At 37.3% G+C, this 20,844-nt stretch overlaps 1 protein-coding gene and 3 long non-coding RNA genes across 8 annotated transcripts; 3 read left to right on the forward strand and 1 right to left on the reverse strand.

The window, feature by feature from the left end:
- Nucleotides 1–3,225, forward strand: LOC136251115 (uncharacterized). 4 transcript variants are annotated; one of them, XR_010698942.1, is made up of 5 exons: nucleotides 4–337; nucleotides 1,768–1,863; nucleotides 1,920–1,984; nucleotides 2,088–2,992; nucleotides 3,044–3,225. It is a non-coding gene; the product is annotated as an uncharacterized lncRNA (long non-coding RNA). The 4 variants fall into 4 exon arrangements; XR_010698941.1 differs by having other exon boundaries at nucleotides 1–337; nucleotides 1,768–1,984; XR_010698943.1 differs by having other exon boundaries at nucleotides 93–337; nucleotides 1,768–1,984; nucleotides 2,846–2,992.
- Nucleotides 3,124–7,529, reverse strand: LOC136251116 (uncharacterized). Its single transcript, XR_010698944.1, has 3 exons — nucleotides 7,087–7,529; nucleotides 6,947–7,037; nucleotides 3,124–3,485 (listed from the first exon to the last, which is right to left on the reverse strand). It is a non-coding gene; the product is annotated as an uncharacterized lncRNA (long non-coding RNA).
- LOC136251114 (uncharacterized) lies at nucleotides 7,171–8,646 on the forward strand. Of its 2 annotated transcripts, none has more exons than XR_010698939.1 (8): nucleotides 7,171–7,384; nucleotides 7,432–7,567; nucleotides 7,623–7,736; nucleotides 7,790–7,825; nucleotides 7,877–8,126; nucleotides 8,174–8,235; nucleotides 8,285–8,320; nucleotides 8,373–8,646. It is a non-coding gene; the product is annotated as an uncharacterized lncRNA (long non-coding RNA). The 2 variants fall into 2 exon arrangements; XR_010698938.1 differs by having other exon boundaries at nucleotides 7,173–7,384; nucleotides 7,432–7,576.
- A 4,597-nt stretch (nucleotides 8,647–13,243) lies between these two features.
- Nucleotides 13,244–19,145, forward strand: LOC136251117 (uncharacterized). Its single transcript, XM_066043498.1, has 4 exons — nucleotides 13,244–13,421; nucleotides 15,726–15,938; nucleotides 17,936–18,151; nucleotides 18,778–19,145. The coding sequence occupies exons 1-4, from the start codon at nucleotides 13,347–13,349 to the stop codon at nucleotides 18,931–18,933; spliced, it is 660 nt and encodes a 219-aa protein (XP_065899570.1). The 5' UTR covers nucleotides 13,244–13,346; the 3' UTR covers nucleotides 18,934–19,145.
- Nucleotides 19,146–20,844: the final 1,699 nt, after the last annotated feature.

Genomic DNA, 20,844 nt, shown 5'->3' on the forward strand with positions numbered 1-20,844 from the left:
TTAGACAATCCTGATTTACAGTGTCAGTTTAACAGGACCGATATCTTGTGTTCACAGTGTCAACATTCACTTAGTATGGTATTTGGATCATCAAGGTGTATACACTGTACTACACTGTTAAAACAGTGATGTTCATAGCACATGCTCGTCATGTAAGTAGCACACGAACACTTGTCACATGAAGTTTGTGGGATTCACGCCACCTGCAGTTGTGTACTGCTAACGCGATGTTTATGTGCTAATTACATACTGCTTGTGATTAGCACGCGCCTTTATTGTTGGAGAAAGGAGGTGACAGCGTCGTCAGAGCTGAAGACGTTTTAACTGATTCCCAAAGGTATTCTGTACTAAACTAGGTGCATCCTATCAATTTTGGTTGTTTAGTAGGTTTGCGCATTGTTATATCGACGTGAATGCATCTTCAACTAAGTTAATCTTATTTTAAATGCTTGTAGATAAAAAGTGCCTTGCCATTATTAAATACCATAAACACAATGCCTGTTGTATATTATCTATGTTAGGATAGAAAAGATCAATATTTGTTAGGTCATTTTTGAAGAAGGTCATTATTTAGAATAACTGCTGGTAGAGCTAGTTGTTGTTTTCTTTATCTGTGAAGTGTGTAGCCTACTAAATTGTTACACAATCATGAAACTGTGTGTGGGCTGGGTACTAGTTGCTGTGTACCTATCAATGTCACACCCACCGACCCCAAGCTAGGTCAGGTAGTGGTTGGAGATTTGTAACCCAAGGGTAGAAAACTAGAAATTTAAATCAGGCTCATACCAAGAGTATCCTCCTGCTCTAGGAGGATTTACCTGTGTTCCTCCCTCATGACACAGGTGTTGGTTTACTGAGTAGGTGTGACTGCACTTGCTTTTGTGTGTGTGTGTGTGTGTAGTGTGAGTTTGTAATGCGCATGCATACATAGATGTACAACTCCTAATATGGATTGAAAACAGTGTTACGAGCCAGAAATAGGCTTGTTTCGAATGTTACCAGTGGTTTCCATAATTTGTATCGTATACTAATTTAATTGTCCCCTAATGAAGTTTTAAAGGTTTAGTGAGAGTGATTTAGAACCTACGAGTGAAGTGTGGTACATAATTTTGTTCCACAGCTTTGGCATTAGATTAAAGCTTGAAAGACAAACAGTTACACTAGACAGCAGCTGTGTAGAGTTAGGAGTACAGAAACACGACGGTACAACAACACCTAGCCAAGGAAATACACAACGTTTAAACTAGAGGTGTGGCTTACATTCTAATGACCAAAGGGGTTTTTAAAAGCCATGTATCGTCAATACCAGAAGGTGTATACAGCTACTACAGGAACAGAAACGTACCTTGGTGTAGAAGCAATACTGAAACGGCACGATATGACGAGTTTCTTTTGTGGGAAAGGACAGTCAGTGACTTCCACCAAAGCAACTTGTATCGCTCAACCTTAGAGAACTTTTGTATTCTACTAATTAAAACCTACACTGATAGTCTACAGTAAAGAGAAATGTTAAGGCACATGGTGTTGTTTCTAATCCCTATTAAGAGTCGTATGTCTATGATGCATGTGTGTGATTGTGTTGTGCATGTACACCCTATGTGATCTATTTTCTGATTGCTTGCATGATGTAGCTGTGGAGCTTATTTATGATTGTTAAGACCACTTACATGGCCAGTGCACATATAGTAGTATTCATGAGCACTTGATTATATGTTGCATAACACTTGAATACTGTATAATTGTTTCAGATCTTTAAATGTATTTTAGTACGTATGGCTCCACACTACTCTGATGCACAGAAAAATCCAGTTTCAAGTCCTACTAGCCAAAACTGATTTGTACTGCAGCCAGTTACAAGTCTGGGTTAGTTTATGTACATTAGCCTAGTACCAAAGAATACATGGTGATGCCCATCATAGGGGCAGTAATCAGTGGTCAGAGTGAGCCGTCTTTTTGTTCTTGGCTGGTTCTAATACGTTTAAAGGTAATGTATTTTGTATCTGCTTTGTAGTTTTGGTATAAAGAAATAAAAGTGATGGTATCACTCTCACGGCATAATACTGTTTCACTCAAGTGTCTCAATTTAGTGGGATTTCAGGAGTGCGTACAACTGGGACCATAGACAAGTGATTCATACTGTGTTCTTCTAGTATAGCTGCCAAGCATTTTGAAGTTGAATAGCACTTTGCACAAAGATCAGGCTGACATTTTTGAAGCCACTGATGCAGACACACCACACAGGAAAGTTCTGTTGGATAACAAAGGGAGGGGCCTACATGTATAGCACACAATCTGACTATTGACAAGTGCCCTGATTATCAAGGTGTCCTTGTTAGTGAGGTGCTCTGGTTTCAGGGGTCAAACACACTAATACAAATGATACCAAGACAAGTGTCCTGATTTTTGATGTGTCCTAATTTCAGGAGCCTGAATGTGTATACATTACTACGGTACTATGTAAAAAAAATTCCACCAAATTTACGAAGCTTCCCAAATTGTTGACAAACGGACTGTATCCAATTGTGTTCATTAAGCTTTGTGAATTGTTCGCGATGGTTCATGAACTGCCTGTAAAGACTCATGAACTGCTAGCAATACTTTCCAAAACTTTATTTTGTAAAGTACCATACAATGAGTAGAGTGTCTGGATTTCAGAGTTTTAAATCTGTGTACTCTAAAACTATTACAAATAAAACCATGAACTACTGGTGTCCCAATCATCAGTGAACTATGTATATAGGTATCCCAGTTGTAAAGTGTGTGTAAATTACTACAAGTAGTGCCGTAGTCCTTAGTACAGTAATTTAATACCGTCAGTGTTTATGTCACTCAAATATATCTCCAGAATTTCTGTGGCAATGGATGCATTGGGCACTGGATAAATAATCATCACTGTAGCCAGACTTGGAGGACATTATTTGGCACACCTGGACCTCGCTGGTCACTCAGCTATCATTTGTGAGATTTTGGTGACTTTAGCATTGACAGTGTGGTACGTATGTAAGTATGAAAAGAAGTCTAGTGTAATTTGTGTTCTTTACAGGCATGCAAATTAACCCTCAGGAAGCAAGAATTGTCGCTACAGTGCCACCATAGCACAAGTAAAAATACTTGAGTGAGATTTTTCACTTTGTTAATTGTATTCTGCAATATTTGTAAACATGCTGTACATTGATTTGTATGAAAACTGATTACAACTTGTGCCACCATTAGGCATATACTATGGATAGTGTTTCTTGATATATTATACATACAGTGAAACCCTATTTAATGAACACTTTGGGACTTATAAAACTTTACTGGTATAAGATTGTTCTTTCTCGGAGGTACATTTGTATTGGTAGAGGTCTACAGAAACCTTCCTTATACAGTGTCCTTTACATGGAGAGTCCTTTAAAGAGATTTCCATCTAAAACCACCATCCAGTCTACAGATGTTGAGACGTCAACTGAAGCTCTAGATAATTCCTCTCATACTAGTGCCACCTGCAACAGAGATTGTTATAAACTAATTACTAAATACACCAGACATAATCCTGTATGTACTATGTAGGTTACTCTTTCGAACAAAAATTTACCAGAAACTTAGCCTACTAATACCTTCAGCCTACAAAGGCAGGATAAGTAAAATTCATCACCACAAAACCAAAGTTCCATAATGAACCCAACCAGAGGTGATAGGACAAACCCAATATACATTACGTTATACACTCAAAGCAATGCTTGAAATTTCATGTGAGTGAATGGTACCTGTACAAAATATTGATGAAGAGGTTCTATGAGGTTCAATATATTTCTGAATTCTACTGTGTTTGTACTTTGCAATGGTGCAAAGAAAGACAAAACTGTTATGAGGAAACCAGTGTTTCAAAATGACAATACTAGGCGGTCACCAATTCGCCATTAATCCCTGCTTTTATTCCACAGCCACAAACAATTGTCAGTGTTGGTATGGCTCATTTACAGGTTTACTAAATCACTTAGTCACCTACACATGTTCACTTAGTAACCCACCCTCAAGCAATTTGGTACATGATAAATAATTATAACATAAAAGGCACACTGGAGTACTTGATAATACTGTAATACTCTTCTTCTCCATGTTCTGTGAATAATTCTGGACAAATAGTAAACTAAGCAGCGTATCTACTGTAGTTCTGCTGTTACTCTGGTAACCGTTTGAATAATTATTTTTGTGGGCACTGTATGAAGAAACCGTTCCGCTGTTCTCCATTGCTCTTTCACCCCACACTCATGCTCTGGCTATAAAGGTACGTACTTTAAACCATAGTCTAAATAAGTTAAACATCATGACCAACAGGAACTAAGAGATTTAGTAACCCCTCTGGCCCTTAGTAGTGCCCTTGCTGCGCTCGGGACGCTATAGCCTCGGGCCATCAGGGTTACTAAATCGCTTAGTTCCCTTGGTCTTGGTGTCTAGCTATTGTATAAGTGGATGATTTAACAAAGTAACCTACAGATGAAACATGTTACATATTCAAGTATTTGATCACATTTAGCACTATGCTATGACCTACAGTTTGTCATGGTACTTTTGTCTGTGGCTTATGTCAACACAGTGGGCTAATACTTGACAGTAGCCACTTTACACTGACTGACTATGTACAGACCATCTTTTACATGTAAACTTGGATGCTGTGTGTTTCTAATAGAGCACACAAATAAATATGGGTGATTACGTACTGTGTATGTAGTTTGAGCGTGTATGCATATACACAGTTGTAGTTTACATACTACAGCAATACACAGGGGCGGATCCAGGGGGTTCAAAGGGTTCCATGGAGCCCCCCTTTTGAAAGCTTCTCTTACTTGAGACACTCTAATAGAGCAGTCACAGTATTCTTAAGAAGAGCAGTGTATTAAGCTATGTATACAGTATTAAATAAGGAAGTATAGTTGGTGAAGGCATCTATAGTATGGTGAGTGGCAGCTATTGCCAGCAGGTGATGACCTTTTATTGTTTTCGACTTACAGCTAAGCTGAAGTTGCAATTCCAGACTAGAACCCCTCCCCCCTTTTAAAAAGTCTGGATCCACCCCTGATACAAAAAAACCAATTACAAATAAACAAGACAATAATTCATACACTGTAGTTTGTCACGGTGGACAAAAAAATACAACTTTCCATGTATCTCTGCAGAAATTACGTATGCAGCTGGTTTTTATTCAATGTTTCATGTACAATGAAATTGTATGTACGTATCACAAACTCTGCATTTCATGGTGTGCATCTATACAAGCAGATTTCAGATCAATGTTGAGTATACAACACTTGTGTGTCTGAATTCACATTGTAAATTATTTTTTGAAATTTTTATTTACAGCCACTTATACAGATTTGGAATAATTCACGTATAGCGTAGGAATTGAACACCTTATAAGGCCACTCCAATTGACATACCAGTTTCTCATCCCTGCCTGCATCAAATATAATTTCACTAGATTAGTCATTACACATGTACACACTCTATTTAATGCCTATTGTACTAACTGGAACTAGCTGTATTGCTTATTGACTTACTTTACTGCATCCAGGTAAGTGTTATTGTTACTAATAATTGTAAGTGGTAACCTTATATGGTATGTGACTAAATTTGCATTAATCCATTCAGTTTGCACTTTGTGCTGCATTTTAGTCAAATACCGTACGCAAGGAAATTTTGACGTAAGAACTATTTGACGAATTCAGACTTCAGCAGATTTGACGAATAAAATGTTGACGAAAATCAAGAAATTATAGGCAAAACCTGTACTTTTAAGGGCGCTTATAAACATTTGACGAATTTAAATTTGAAGAATTAAACCAATTCGTCAAATTCTTTTGACGGAGATCAGACCAGGAGCTGGCAATGGGAGGGGCACAAACTGTAGGTAATTGAGGATAGTAGATTATCTTGTATTTTTAAAGCAGCAAATAATCACCTCATACACCTACTGTAGTATTGGCTTTGTGAAGTGTTAAAAGCTGTTTTAATGGCTAGAATGTCTTAAACTCCAACATGGTAATTATTTTTAGAGGTGCTTACTATGCACAAAGGTGCTGGGTGAAAGTTTGACAGTTGCTTTTCCTTTTGTTTTTAGGAGTTACACAAATTGATTGTGGCCTGATAAATTAAGGTTTAGTATTTCAATCAAAAGAAGTACGGCTCCTCCACAAAGGGAGGGGCGGCGGAATTTGCCCCCAAAATTCCCCATCAATCCACTATTGGAGATGGCCAGCTAGTGGTTGGGCCTTGTGAGACCAATGAGTAAGCTGGGTCCCAAAGCAGTAAACGAGTTTACTATCTATGGTTCCCCTAGGCCCCAGCTAACACCATGCAGGTCCCAGCCAGGTAGATGGCCCCTTGAAAATAAAATTGGCCCGAGACAAGCTTGATCTACTCCAAATAAATTCTGCTCCCCATCCCGTTCTCAGGTATATCTACATTTGGTCAGGTTCGATCGATTATTTTATTATAACTTTCATAGCATTCCAAGCCACTTATTTGTGTGGACACAACAATAGCAAGCTGCATAAAAAATACACTGACACCCTTACAAGTGAACCAGTACAGGTAAACCAAAAAAGGACATTTAGTGCAGAGTGTGCAGGCAGTGGATAGGAAACCAACAGCACTTATTATTATTCCAGTTGGGCACTGGAGGGTTTGTACAGAAGGCAGAACCTGTATGAGGTGCTTACCACGAAACCTAAGCAAAAAATCTATGAGTTTAGTATCCTAAAGTAAAACAGAACAAGCACTGAAAAAAGCCAACCCCTTCGTTCTGCAGGCCAATACCATACATGCATTGCACTAATGACTCACTACCACATACAACAGTTCCTTAGACTGGGCAGAGTCCTTAAGTCAACTGGCAGTGGTAATAACCATAGTCATAGATACTACTCTCCAGTATCTATGCCATAACTAACAAACTGTAACTCACCGAGCCAACATGTCACATTTCGACACGTGCTGTCACGTGCAATCAGTGTAGCGATGTTCATCGTCACTGCGAGCGTCACTGCGCAACGTGACTACATACAATGACACTAAAATAGTGCAATTGCTAGTATGACATCTTACTTTAATATAATAATGGAACAACTCTGCACCGTTCCCAGCATCAGCCGCTTGTCGCTCATATAATTAATACACATTGAAAGTCGACAAAATTTTTGTTGTTACCTTGGTGATGGATTTTGGCGGTGGTTTTGACGAAAGTGGCAGCTTTCTTTCGCTCTTCCTTTCGCAAACATAGAGAGGGGTAGAATTCACCAATGAAAGTGGCGCCATGTTTATTCGGATTTATAGCGACGGCGCCTTGGTTAGTGGACGGTTTGTGGCGAAAATGAAGAAGCCACTTCAAGCCAGTCTTCAACCCGTAAGTAGAACAGCTTTCTTAACGTGTTTAATATATTTTCATTGCAGTTGTGGTCACAATTTAGTCCCGAATCGGCCGGAAAGAACCGTCGAGCGAATTTGCGAGATATTATGGACAGTGCTAGTGCAGCCAATCCTAGTTTACAGGCCTCTAAAGATTTGAGAAATACGTCTGCTGAGAAAAGTATTAGAGGTACTGAAAACTTCAGTTCACATAACTGCTTACATCATACCTACAGCTACTGGGAAGATTCTACAATGTAATGACTTGATGTCATTGGAACTGTGTGGTGTCTTGGATAGTTACTATTAACCACAGAATAGCACAGATGGACACAAGTGCTTGATGCAAGGTAATCACAGTGCTTGTGTGCCCAACCACATCAGTTTATACCTTGATGTATAGGTATATCTGAAGGACAGTTCTCCTGTGGATTAAGTGGTACGCAAAAGTATTTCATTGTGACAACTCCATTCAATGTTGTTCTTTTAGATCAAAAATGACCATGCAGCATCGATGTTAAATGTCTGGGATCATCTTAACATCTGGTCGGCTCATCTGACAAGTACATCTAAGATCGTCCTCTGGTGAGAATTCCTTGGATCATCAAGTGAGAAAGTCTGGGATCATGATGAGAATGCCCAAAGTTGTCTACTGAAAACTGCAGTGTCACGTAACTACTTACGTTATCTACCTACAGCTACTGCGCAGATTCTACAGATGTTGCTCAAGAATGATTATGGTACGATGAATCAAAATTGTGATACAGTGATTGATAACTTTCATTAGGTAAAGCGGAACTATGAACAGAATTAAATGCCAGTGCCACTGACACACATGCTTTATACAAGGTAATTGCTAGTATACACAACCACATTAGTTTACACCTTTTAACTGTAGGTATGACTCGAGGACAATTCTCCTGTGGATTAAATGGTACGCAAAAGTATTTCATTGTGACAACTGATATTCAATATTATACTTTTAGATCAAAAATGACCATGCAGTGGTGTAGCAGCATCAGTATTGAATGTTTGGCAGTTGTCTTCTGGTAAAACTTCTGGGATCATCTTAATGTCTGGTCGGGTCATCTGAAAAGAACATCTAAGGTCGTCCTCTGGTGAGAATGCCTCGGGTTACCTGATGAGAATGTCCGAATTCTTGACATCTGGACACCTACAGCATACAGAATTGTATACACATTATATTGTATTTGTGTATTTTGTAAACATTTAAAGAAAAAATTAATTGTGGGAAACAGAGAAAATGTGTAAAACGAACGAGAAAAGCATGTTTGCCTCACCAAAATTTTTATGTGTGAAATACAAGCAAACAATGTGTGCATACCACATGAAAAATTGTGTGCTATCTGTGGCAAATATCCCACATGAAAAAACTCGTGATATGCACATGACTGTTTTAACAGTGTAATATACATGTTTTGATCAGTATGATAGTTGTTGATGCAGGAATTGTTCTGGTGGTGTTAATGTATCTTCTCAACCTCACAGTAACTAATGCATGGAACTAAAACTGGAATAATATTTTATGCCAACATAATAAGCATCAATGATTCAGTATTTCTAGCAAATGATAATGCATATAAACTACTAAGAGTGTTTGTTTCTTTTACCAACTTGGACTTGGGCATTGAGACTTGTTTCTACAATGGAATGGACACCTATACTAAGATGTGGTTACAGTTTTTCTTTCTCATAATCATTGCTACTACAATTATTATATCAAGTCGATACTCTTCTGGAATACTGAGATTAACATACACCAGATCTCTTCCTGTACTGGCCACATTATTCCTTCTATCTTATTCTAGTGTTCTCAGAGCTGTATTGACAGTTTTGTTCTCTTATTCTACTATAACTCAACTACCAAGTGGTCATCAACAGATAGTGTAGTCTATTGATGCCAGTGTTCCATTGTTTGGATTAAAGTTTACCATACTGTTCATCACATGACTTGTCTTATTCTTACTATTAATCCCTTTCAACATCATTTTGCTGTTTACAAGATACTTATTACAGTTTAGGATAATAAACAAGTTCAAACCTATACTGGATGCATATCAGGGATCATACAAGGACAAGTACTATTACTGGATAGGAGTTGATATCATTTTGCGGAGTTTATTTTTTGCACTATATGCATTCCAGTCAAGCTTACGGCTAATACTATCAACTTTTATCCCTGTTGTTTTCAGTATTTTCTATGGATATGTTCGTCCAAGCAAAAGCAAATACGTCAACATTCAAGAACTCTTATTACTAAGCAACCTCATTGTGTTGTATGCAGTATCCTATCAGGCAAATAGCAAAATTTTTACTGTTTCCACAAATGTCATGATCAGTTTGGCTTTTGCTCAGTTTTGCATGACTGTATTCTATCATTTCCTCACCTATACATGTCACCTTAATGTTAAGAATATACTACAAATTGTGAAGAAGAAAATTCCAACTTTATGTATTGGTAACCATATAGCATCAGATAGAGATATTGCACTTCTCAGTGTTCCTGAGCGTACATACAATTATAATGAATATCAGGATGGACTAGTTAGTGATGACTTTAAATGAACAAAATACTCTTACTAGCCCATAGATCCATGTATGTTTAGTCCAACGCATACATTCTACCAGCACATGTATAGCTATATGTATGTATGTCCAAACATGGTAATGGTGTTGTAAAGAGCCATGCACTGCTATAAAGTTAAGCTGAAAACCTTGTATACACCGTTTTCAAATGTTTATGTTTCAGTATACGTAATAACAATATTTATTTCATCAGATGAATAGGTATTTAGTTTCCAGTATTTAGAGTTTCAGTTTTACTTATTGATTAGTTATAATTTTTTAGTTAGTTTCCAATAGTATGCATGTGTTCATAATGAATAGCCTAATCATCCTGTTCTGAAGACTATAACATGTTCATTGCACAGATCTTGTTAGTTGTGCATGCATACATGAATATGATTGGATTTATATATGCATATATTTTTTCTGTCTTCTCATACACCATAGTAATTACCTCTTAGCATCAGCAGAATACCTTAACATTTTCACTGACAAATTTTATTAAGTAATCAAAACATAATTATACTCATGATTATGTGCTTTACAATTATATTCACAATAACAACAACAACAACAACAATAACAACAATAATCATATAGTAGTGCCTTTTGGTGAACATTCACTCAATTATATATGACATGGATGCACGCCAGGTTACATGGCACTTAATTAGGCATAATCAGCATATCATTTGATATATCAATGAATTTTTGAACATTGTGAATCTTAACAATACTGATGTGGGAAGTGATGGTAAAGTGAAGCAAATTTGAGAAAAGAATATTCAATATTGTGTATATACTTATTGTTGTACTGACTTGATGTGGCCCAACACAATTTACTTGTAATTCACTCATGCACACATGCACCGTATAGCTGTATAAGTAATGTTAATTGTTTTTCAGGCTATATAGGACTATCGAGTCCTGTAGACCTTCAGCTTTTATGCTGTGAAGTTCTATTAAATGTAAGCTATTTACTGGTAGAATATACTCTGTCAGCTCTCAGGTATTATGGTCATACTTCTGACCACAGGAGTCATATAATCAATTAAGGGTTAGATCAGGGGTTCCACAAAGGTCTGTTGTTATTCTTACTTTATATTGATGATCAGCACAGTGTTGTTAAGCACTCAAAGTATATATGCTGATGATGGTAAGCTCTACAAAGAAATTAAGTGAAACTGATTGTCAACTATTACATGAAGACCTTGATTGCATTCGTAATTGGGCTAAGAAATGGCAGCTCCATTTGAATTCTCAGTTATAAATGTGAGCTAGGCCTTTTGTATTTCAAACAAACATAAGGCAATACCTTTCTCTCCATTGTTTTGGAAGTCTACTGTCAAATATTTAGGAGTCATATTCCATTCAAATCAGTTTATCATGGTCTGAGCATGCAGTGTAAGTTTGTGCCAGCCAAAGCTAGCAAGTTGTTAAATTTCCTTAGACACAGCCTATGGGGTGCTACAACTGAAGCCAAGTCTATGGTTTACAGGTAGAGTATATATGCCTGGAACCCTTACATTGCCTCAAACAAGGCCACACTAGAAACTGTTCAACAGTGCGCAGCTTGGTGGGCATGTGGAAGTTGCTGGTCTCTGATGGGGTAAATCCTCAGGTGTTTGCATGATAGAACTACATTGGTCTACGTAACTACTTATAAGTGTATTGATGATGTATGACATCATGCATGATCGCTACAGTTCTTTTTCAACTCTTCCTGCACTCAGGCTCATTCTGTATCTCTTGTCCCACCACGATATACAACTGATTAACTCTTTCAGACATTCTTGTGGATGCAGTATTCTATATGGAACACTGTTTCGGCTTCTGTTTTGACCCTCAGTCCTCCGAAATTTCGTCTTGCATTGTATATCCATTGTTCCATTGTTTTGTCATTGTTAAACTTCAGTGTTTTGAGACAGGGTGGCACCAAAAGGCAGAATACTAAAGCAAAATAGCTACCCACAGCAAAAACTGGGGTTCTTGAAATAAGAGTATTGTATTCTTGAAACTAGATGATTTTATGTTTCCCTGGGGCAAGCACACTTTTCTTGATTTAAGGATTGGTGTGCTAATTATTAGAAGATATTATACTAATAATAAGAACAATGCTCTGAAAATTAAAGTATCTGGCATAATAAATAATTCTAATTTTTAGTAGCAATATACTTATTTCTAGTGGGGTGCTCTTGGATTTGTCTCTTGTTGTGTGTCCCCATTATGCCCCTGGGTATCCATCTGACCACACTTTGGAATGCATGTAACTACAGGAATGTTAAGACATGTAACATTTAACAGTGTTTTTGGTATGAGATAATAACTTACAGTACTTGCATCTGTTCTTACTAAACTATGTTATCAAAATATATAAGAAACCTATCAAGCAGCATTAGGTTTCATTGTGGATTTCGGTACATATTAAAGTTTTGCAGTAATGCATTAAAGTATACTGAGCATGTCACAGACTTAACCATTAACATCCTTAAAAGTTGGCACCCTGTGTGGGTGGTTTGTATCCCATAGGTGGACCCATTGGTGTGTGGGCAGTGCCATCTAAAAAATTACAAATTAGCCATGTACTTTTTTTTGTCTAAATGCCTCTCACAATAGATATTAAAGCTTATTGGGAGAGATGCCCCAGATAATATACTCAGTGCTACATAGGTATAGCAAGGCCTCTTTCAAAGAATGGAGAACGGGGGTGCATATGGAATTGTCTCACAGATTTTTGTGGCATAAGTCTACTATTTAGATGAATTGTTCTAATTTTTAGAATGTATATGTTTGACATACTAGTAGCTTTTCCACAAACAAGTCTAACTTCTAATGCTAAGGCTATGAAAGCTTATTTTATACTTATCATCTTATGCATGGTAATCATACGTATTTTAAAGCTGAAATTAAGTGTTTAAACTTATGTTAAACATAACATACTAAATTTTAGAAAGCCCATACTCTTGTTTAAACCTTATACCCCTTAAAATAAGTAGTTATGTTTGCACTCAAGAACATATTAAGAAGCATGCTATCTCTCATTATGAGAAAGCTTTTTTTGCTGTGTACCCTTGTACAGGCTCTACCTATAGCTATTTTTGCTTTTGTATTTTTGTGTCTTGGGAAGCACCTTTGTACAGGCTCTGCCTTTTGGTCCATCCCGTCTTTTGATAAATAGCTAAATAGAAATTTACAGTGCATACATGCATGGGGGTTTAAGGATCTATGATACATGCAACCGTCCGGAAGAAGCGGGCGCCGCCGACTGAGATGTTTGGTAACTAGGTGCGTATTTATTTGAGCAAGGTATTTAGTACTTCCCGAGGTACTTCCGTCGTTGCTCGTGGTAGGTGTTATATATTGTAGCGGGAAGAATGGCTCCAAGTGTGATAAGTGTTTGCAGTAGGTGGTGTAGGACAACTCTACCATTTTGTGCCATCGTCGCCATAGTAAGTGTTTCTTGTTCTGTGTTCTGTGTTGGCGTAACCCTTGAATCCATATTAAAACTTCCACGTAGTTACACACACATATATGTAATTTATCGCTCATTTTTACATTCAGTGTAGCGTGAATGTCTTTTGACCATTCACTGTTTTGGCGAGTAATTAGATTTTCATATGCAATTGCCCCACCCCTCAAAAGTTGGTTTTCTGGGCTAAAACGTAAAGCACGTACATTACTGGTGTATTGTGTACTTGGTGGATAGTAAAGCAGTAGTTTTTATATTGAAGCAGTCTACCTTAGGCCACTCCAAATAAATTCTCTGTTTCCCGTCCACCGCCCACATCTAGTTACTGTCAGCTCTAAATATTCCATTATTCCGTATTCTTCCATTATTTTCCGGTTATTGTTGCATACTGACAGGCTCACTTGAAACCATGTCAGCTCACGTGTCAGCAGTGCTATCAAGTAGGCACAAACTTCACGTTTGTGTTGTTTTTGCAACAAACAAGCTTAAGGTGAAGTTAAGCATGCATTTATGAAGCTTTTTATGGTTGTGCCAGGCAAATAATGGTTTGAAAAGCTGCCAATCTTATAATGAATAATGGAAATGAACCGCCCGCCTGCATGCAAACATGCTTGAGCCCAGGACGGGAAACAGAGAATTTATTTGGAGTGGCCTTAACGTTATGCACTTGTCCCACTACTGGGAAAAAATTGGCTGTCAAATCCCCCCCCCCCCCCCCCCCCCCCCCCAGTAGGGGATTTGACAACACCTCAAGGATGACTAAGCGCATACTGCATGCATGCGACTAGTAATAAACCTGGTATACACCTGTAGCTAGTAAAATTATAGTCCCTGAGTGCAATTTTACTACCAAAAATTGGTCAGTAAATTGGACAACTGTCAATTGCCCCAGGGGTGGGGACAAGAAGCAATGTCAAATCCCCACTTGGGGGTGTGGGGATGCCCGGTGGTGGGGGGAGGGGGGTGGGACATGAAATTGACAAGTGCATTATTTTCATACTTTTTTCGAGTACACAAAAATACAAGCAAAATAAACACAACAGAATTAATTAAACATTAAAAGAAAAGGAAAGTCTTTGCCTTGCTCAAACAGTGGGCAGAGAAGCAAACTCTGCCCAATCCTGTGATGTTGGAATTGTTTCCATTACAAATGCAGCATTACCACATTGAACATCAATAGCAATCTTCTGAGTAAAAAATGGGTGGCCCTATTATCTTCAGACTGCTCCATTACCCGGGAACCTATCCACCGCACTGATGAACATGCACATGATCCCCAAGCACCCAGAGTCTCAACACACAGAGGAGAGAAGTAAAAAGATGGAGTTCAAGAAGAATACTGTGACTCTGCAGAGTTTGCCAGTCAGCTGGCACCGCTTGCAGAAGTAGACAAATTAGATGGGGCAAGGGTGTCTGAACAGGTAAAGTCCCATAGCAAGGGTAAGCCCCACCACCAAGGAATCAAAGATATGCCATCTGGCCTCTTACCATCTTCACGACACACACCGACAGGTTCCAAAACAGCAGGTACACCTCCAAACACCAGAGCATGACGAATAGTTTCATTCACTGCAGTGTGCCGTGGAATACGGTTTCTACTACATCTGCAAGACAAACTGTGAGTACCAAAAACATCATCAGATATAGTAAATGATAGTCTCGCAATCCAGGTGGCCCATTAGTCTAGCTCCAGTCCGTTATCCGGATGTGTTACCCACACTGTAATTAAGTAATTGTTTTCAAAGTCTCATCCACAATTGACTTGGGATTTAATGGCGAAAGAGAAGGTGATTGTGTTCATTACTATGACCCAGCTGCAAAGATTCTGCTCGGTTTAAACATTAAGGCTTGCTGGGTACTACACAACTTACTGTCGTCATGAATACTTATCATGAATTAAGTTACTACTATCCCACTAGGAAGGCTCTCTGCCTGTATAGCAGGCTAGGAAACCACTATCTTGAATTACAATATTGAAATACATTACCAGTGGCTCCCATCAGTACTAGTGTACAATAAATGTGTTTAGGGTAGGGGGAACTGTTTCACCCTACTACATACTCAGTATAAATTTCCCTGTTTATTTGTGGTCATCTACTTCTAATACACATGCATATATCACACACATGCACGCACACATGCACGCACAAATACACACTATATATACACGCACGCATACACTGGCAGAGCATATAAGTGTCACATTAAAGCTAATACAAGTTTGGTGAAGTTGTGTTTCCCGGGCTGCAATGAGTATATTTAGTATGCTGGAATATTCATATAGATAATTGGAATTCTCAGCACTGCAGCAACAGTTGTAGTTGGATACTATTTCGAGTACAATGAGCAGCTACCTGTTGGACTTTGCTTTTGTACGGAGTACCCTGCACTAAGACGTGCCTGTACACTGGACTTGACTGCTGGTGTAATGGGAATACTGGTAGGTTCTCTGCTATTGATCATTGAACTTGTGGCTGCCTATATCAACCAAAGAGATGTAAGTGGTTCTGTAGAGTATAGGTATATTATAGTTTCCTAGAAACTATACCTCTATGTGACCGGATTTGCGAAAAGGGGTCTTCCACACACATCCAATTCTGTAAACTTGGGAGACCATGACCTAGTGTTTAAGTAACATTTTACCCTGAAATTTTAACCAACTATTCAGCTATGTTGGTGCTCACTTTCAAGTTAATAGCTTTTTCCAATCTGAAGTTATGAATTGTCAAAGTTGGCAAATCGAATGTGTGTGCATGGAAGGCCTTTTTTTCTGCAAATCCAGTCAGCTGAGTTTTAGTATTCGTGTAGGCTAGTGTTATCAGTAAAGTACTCACGAATACTATGTGGCATCATAACTTTTCCAGTAACAGTACTGATACATGCACTGTATTCAAGTACTGATGGAAGTGTTCAAGTATGTACACTAAATGTCACAAACCAAACTCACAGCCTTGATGGTGTCACTTCTAGATGACAAATGCATCATGTTAGCTGGTGAATACTATAGAGTTGGGTTGATAAGTGCATGTGTCTCTTAAGCGCATGTTATTTGTTAGGTGCATACACATTAACTATGGCTGATAAGTGCACAAGGCCTAATGCAAGGCTCAACACACGACAAAACTACACACAGGAAGAAAAGTACTAGATCTCCTTAAGTGCTTACGTCTTCCTTGACAGGTTTCCCTTTACTATGTATACAACAAATCAGCCTTCTGGATTGCAATATTCTTGTTCATCACAAAGTATTTCACCCAGAAATGAAGTCAAAGGCGTGGTGATCACAAACTACTCTAGTGATTCGTGTTAAACACACCATGATTATTAATTAGGCATATGTGCCAAACAGATAGTATAATTTTTACAAAGGTTTACTCTAAAAATTATAAGCACATGCGCTTAACAACCCAACTCTACGATAATGGGTCATGTGATTTAATAAGTACTCAAGTACCGATACTATAGAAGTCCAGAATGAGTATTTGCATTAGTTGTTTCAGCCCTAGATGTAACACTATAAAATGTTGAGACTGAACAACTGACAAATGCACAAAGGGAAAATATGCAGCATGGTTACATTCTTGTGAAATTTGCCTATTACTTAGACAAAAGTCACCTGGTTATGCCATGAATACCAAAACTAATAAGATTTTGATTGAAATATGCAACTTGTTGTATGAATACATATTATTAGGATATGACCACTACACATTAGGATATGACCACTACACATTAGGATATGACCACTACACATTAGGATATGACCACTACACATTAGGATATGACCACTACACATTAGGATATGACCACTACACATTAGGATATGACCACTACACATTAGGATATGACCACTACACATTAGGATATGAACAATGACCTCTACATTCAAAACAGACTGCCCTTATGGTCTGTGAATTAGCTGCTGTATATATAAGGTGCACTTGCTTAAATTTTGGCACATGCAAGCTGTTAACAAAACTTGATAACACCTTGCATGTGCCGAAATCAACAGTTATTAACACTTGTGATGCTCTTCAGTTGCTAGAAAATTGTGTAATAATATTCCAACATACTTAACATTGCGCATGCATCTGTAGTGAAAAATGTTGTGCGGTAGCTCAGTGTGCATGGAAAATATCTTTGACCTTTATGATTTAAATGATTCTGTGAATGGTGACTAGTGTCTTGAAACCGGCATGATATGCATGTATACACCATGCATCATGTACCTTCTACTGTAGTTCCAAGAGTGCGGCTATTATATTATTGTAAGGGTGACTGTTTATAGTCGATCCTCTCTGTATACATATAATTGACACAAGTAGGGTTTTTTCTTTTAATTTGTTGGAAAATCTCTGTTCTTATTATGTCTATTTGATCGGACAGCTTGCTAGAATTATCTGGAAACCGAAGAGTAGAGTGTGTATTCTATTAGAGTAAATTAATAACAATGGTAATTTGCTTTTCTATTATTATTTATTATTATTATTACAGTGGAAGATTCTCTGTTTCATCATCAAGCTATGTTTGGCCAGCTTTACAATCTTGGTAGCAACAAGTGGAGCTGTCCAAGGAACTTTAGGATATCGTGACTATTGTGAGATGGAAGATCTCTGTAGGTTCTCCAAACGATCTGATGACATCAGTTACAAAATGAGTTATGACTTTGTTGCTGTTGTGGTGTTTTCAGCTACCAATGCTGTGTGGTGGGTAAGTGTTCTTTGTGCATGTATGTATGTGTACAAAGTGTTATAACCATGGATACTATTAGCTGAAAACTTCTCATTATTATAATTATGAATTGCATATACTATAATTATGCTCTCTTTTATGGTTATATTGTATTTTGCGTGGGAGGATCAAAGTGCTTAAGGGTACTGTGTTTCATGCAGTACTGTATGGGCAGATATGTGGAGATATCAGTACAGTATAATCAAGCAGTACAGTACAGTTTGCTGATTAATTTTTCAAAGATGACTTCATTCAGGCAACATGGTTGATCATGTGCATAACATGTAAATTGTTAAACTAGCCAAACTAATGCTAGCTGTTTACTGATACTGGCTGAAAACTGAAGCTGTTTAAATGCTTAAACATGAATACTCCAAGGAAGTCAACTTAAATTCTTTGGTGGTTACAATTTGACAGCCCTTCTATATATGTAGAAGACATTTGTATTAAGGCCTGTGTGGAAAAGGGTCTAGACTTTATTAATTGGATACCTCAGGTAATGATGAGTACTTCCTATGTATAGAACTTTCCATAGTATATATATATATATATGTATATTTTTAACCCTAAAACTTGAGATCATAATTGTATGCACTTCTGTGTAGATAATCTTGTTTATTTTTGAGTTCATTCGTGGAGTATTGGAGTGCAGTAATGCAAGACAGAGCATAGTGATTAGGAGCTACCAGCAACTACCAACCATTGAATCAGAACTGGATGAACTACCAGCCTCTCCACCAGCATACAGTGATGAAATGTGAATAGTACAGTGATGCCCTGAATGTTGTATTGTATGTACACATGTAATTGACTAAAAACTAAAGTATATTGTTTTTATTTACTGCTTTGTCTCAATGTCTAAAACTCTTTATAAAAAATAAATTGTATAACAAACTCCATGCACCTTTTACTTGCGAGTGTACTTTTGCAATGTCAATTAAAAATTTTCAATGATGCATTGTGAAATTGATAAGATTGTTAGATTGTTTCATGCTCAGCTAATTTGAACATTGTCTGGTGAATGCTTGATACTATTATATGCAGGGCCAGGGTGTACACAGGAATTTTAAAAAGGAGTTTCCACTGCAGCTATAGTGACTGTTCTATTAGAGTAGTTAATATTTCTTCACACTGCATGCTTCATTAAAGTATATCGATTTTCGTACTTAATTGTTATAATACTATTGCTAGCTACTTTAATTTTTAATATTGCTATTATGTGAGCCACTGTGCATTACTTAACTAAGATAAAAGTTTTGTAAAGTGTCCTGTTTCATGGACTCGTAAGTACCACTTTCTCCATGTTTCAAGTATACTGTTTGTGTAAAATCCGAAGAGTTTTCCTGAAATCCCTGGTGTATGCCCCTGATGCTAACTGATTATAAGGGAATATGTAAGCCATGTACAATATTAAAATTATATTACAATATTAAGTGACTGGTCCAATGCCTGCATGCATGGGACCAGTCACCTAGTATGTGACTTTGACTAATTCCCATTAAAAGAGCCTCAGCTATAGATATAGCCTATAGGCTTGAGTCAAATATTTTATGCTTTAAAATAGCAAAATCAGCTTGTTAATTCTGTTGTCACAATTTTGCACTGTACCAAAAAGATGAGTACAACAGCATGCATAATAGCTATAATAAATTGTAGAGCTGTTAAATGCACCATCATTTAACATTATAATTATAATTTTTTCATTGTAGCTAGTATTACTTATTATTTCCCAATACAGAACATACATGACTGATCTTAATATATCAGTTCATAGAATCGGAAATTTTATGACAATGTAATTGTTGACTGCAATATATTAGAATATTAATATAACACTTCTTATATATAATATGTAGTGGAAATTATGTCTGAAACTCTGCCTATACTACTGTTGGTTTTGATTTTTAGTTTAATAATTTAATTAAACTGATTGCTGTCAGCAATACACGTGTGGGAGCATGACATGCATAAATTTTAGTGACTTGACTACTTGCTGACTGGCATAATCAAGCCACATGCAGTCCTGAGTAGGATGCCTTCATTATGGTGCAAGTATAAATGGATCAGTTTGATGATGTACAACTGTGACAAGAACCAAACAGAACAGCATTATTTGCTGCATTACATGCACTGTGACAAACCAAGAAAGCCAACATAATAATAATTATATTATAGCTAGCTTCGTATATAGATATTAATTTTGGGGGTGGTGTGTATGATGCTATATATCTGGCATTAATGCAATGGGAGAATGTAGCTATACCTAACTGTTTTATTAGAGACCTGACTATTTTCCTTTTGTGTGTGGGAGGAAATAAATGTAGGAAAATAGTGGTATGGCTATGCAAGTCTATATGTAAATATATAATATAGAGTATATAGTTGTGTTGATCTTTTGACATGCATTTTCACTAAAATCTACCCCTTCTTGTACTGCTAATTATCTGAACAAAACCCACAATTAAAACTTTTGTAACTATGGAGATGCAACCCACAATCAAACCAGAAATTTGTTAAACAATAGGTATATAATATAGCTAGTGATGTGTATATCTTTCCTGAAATAAGTCTGATTTTGATTTCAATAACTTCTTTGGAAATTCCACATAAGCTAATGTTGCTCCTTCTGTGCCAGCTAGCTACTGAGTTTTGAGAAATTTTTCTACAGAACT

Source organism: Dysidea avara, chromosome 3 (genome assembly GCF_963678975.1).
Source record: "Dysidea avara chromosome 3, odDysAvar1.4, whole genome shotgun sequence".
Lineage (NCBI taxonomy): Eukaryota > Metazoa > Porifera > Demospongiae > Dictyoceratida > Dysideidae > Dysidea > Dysidea avara.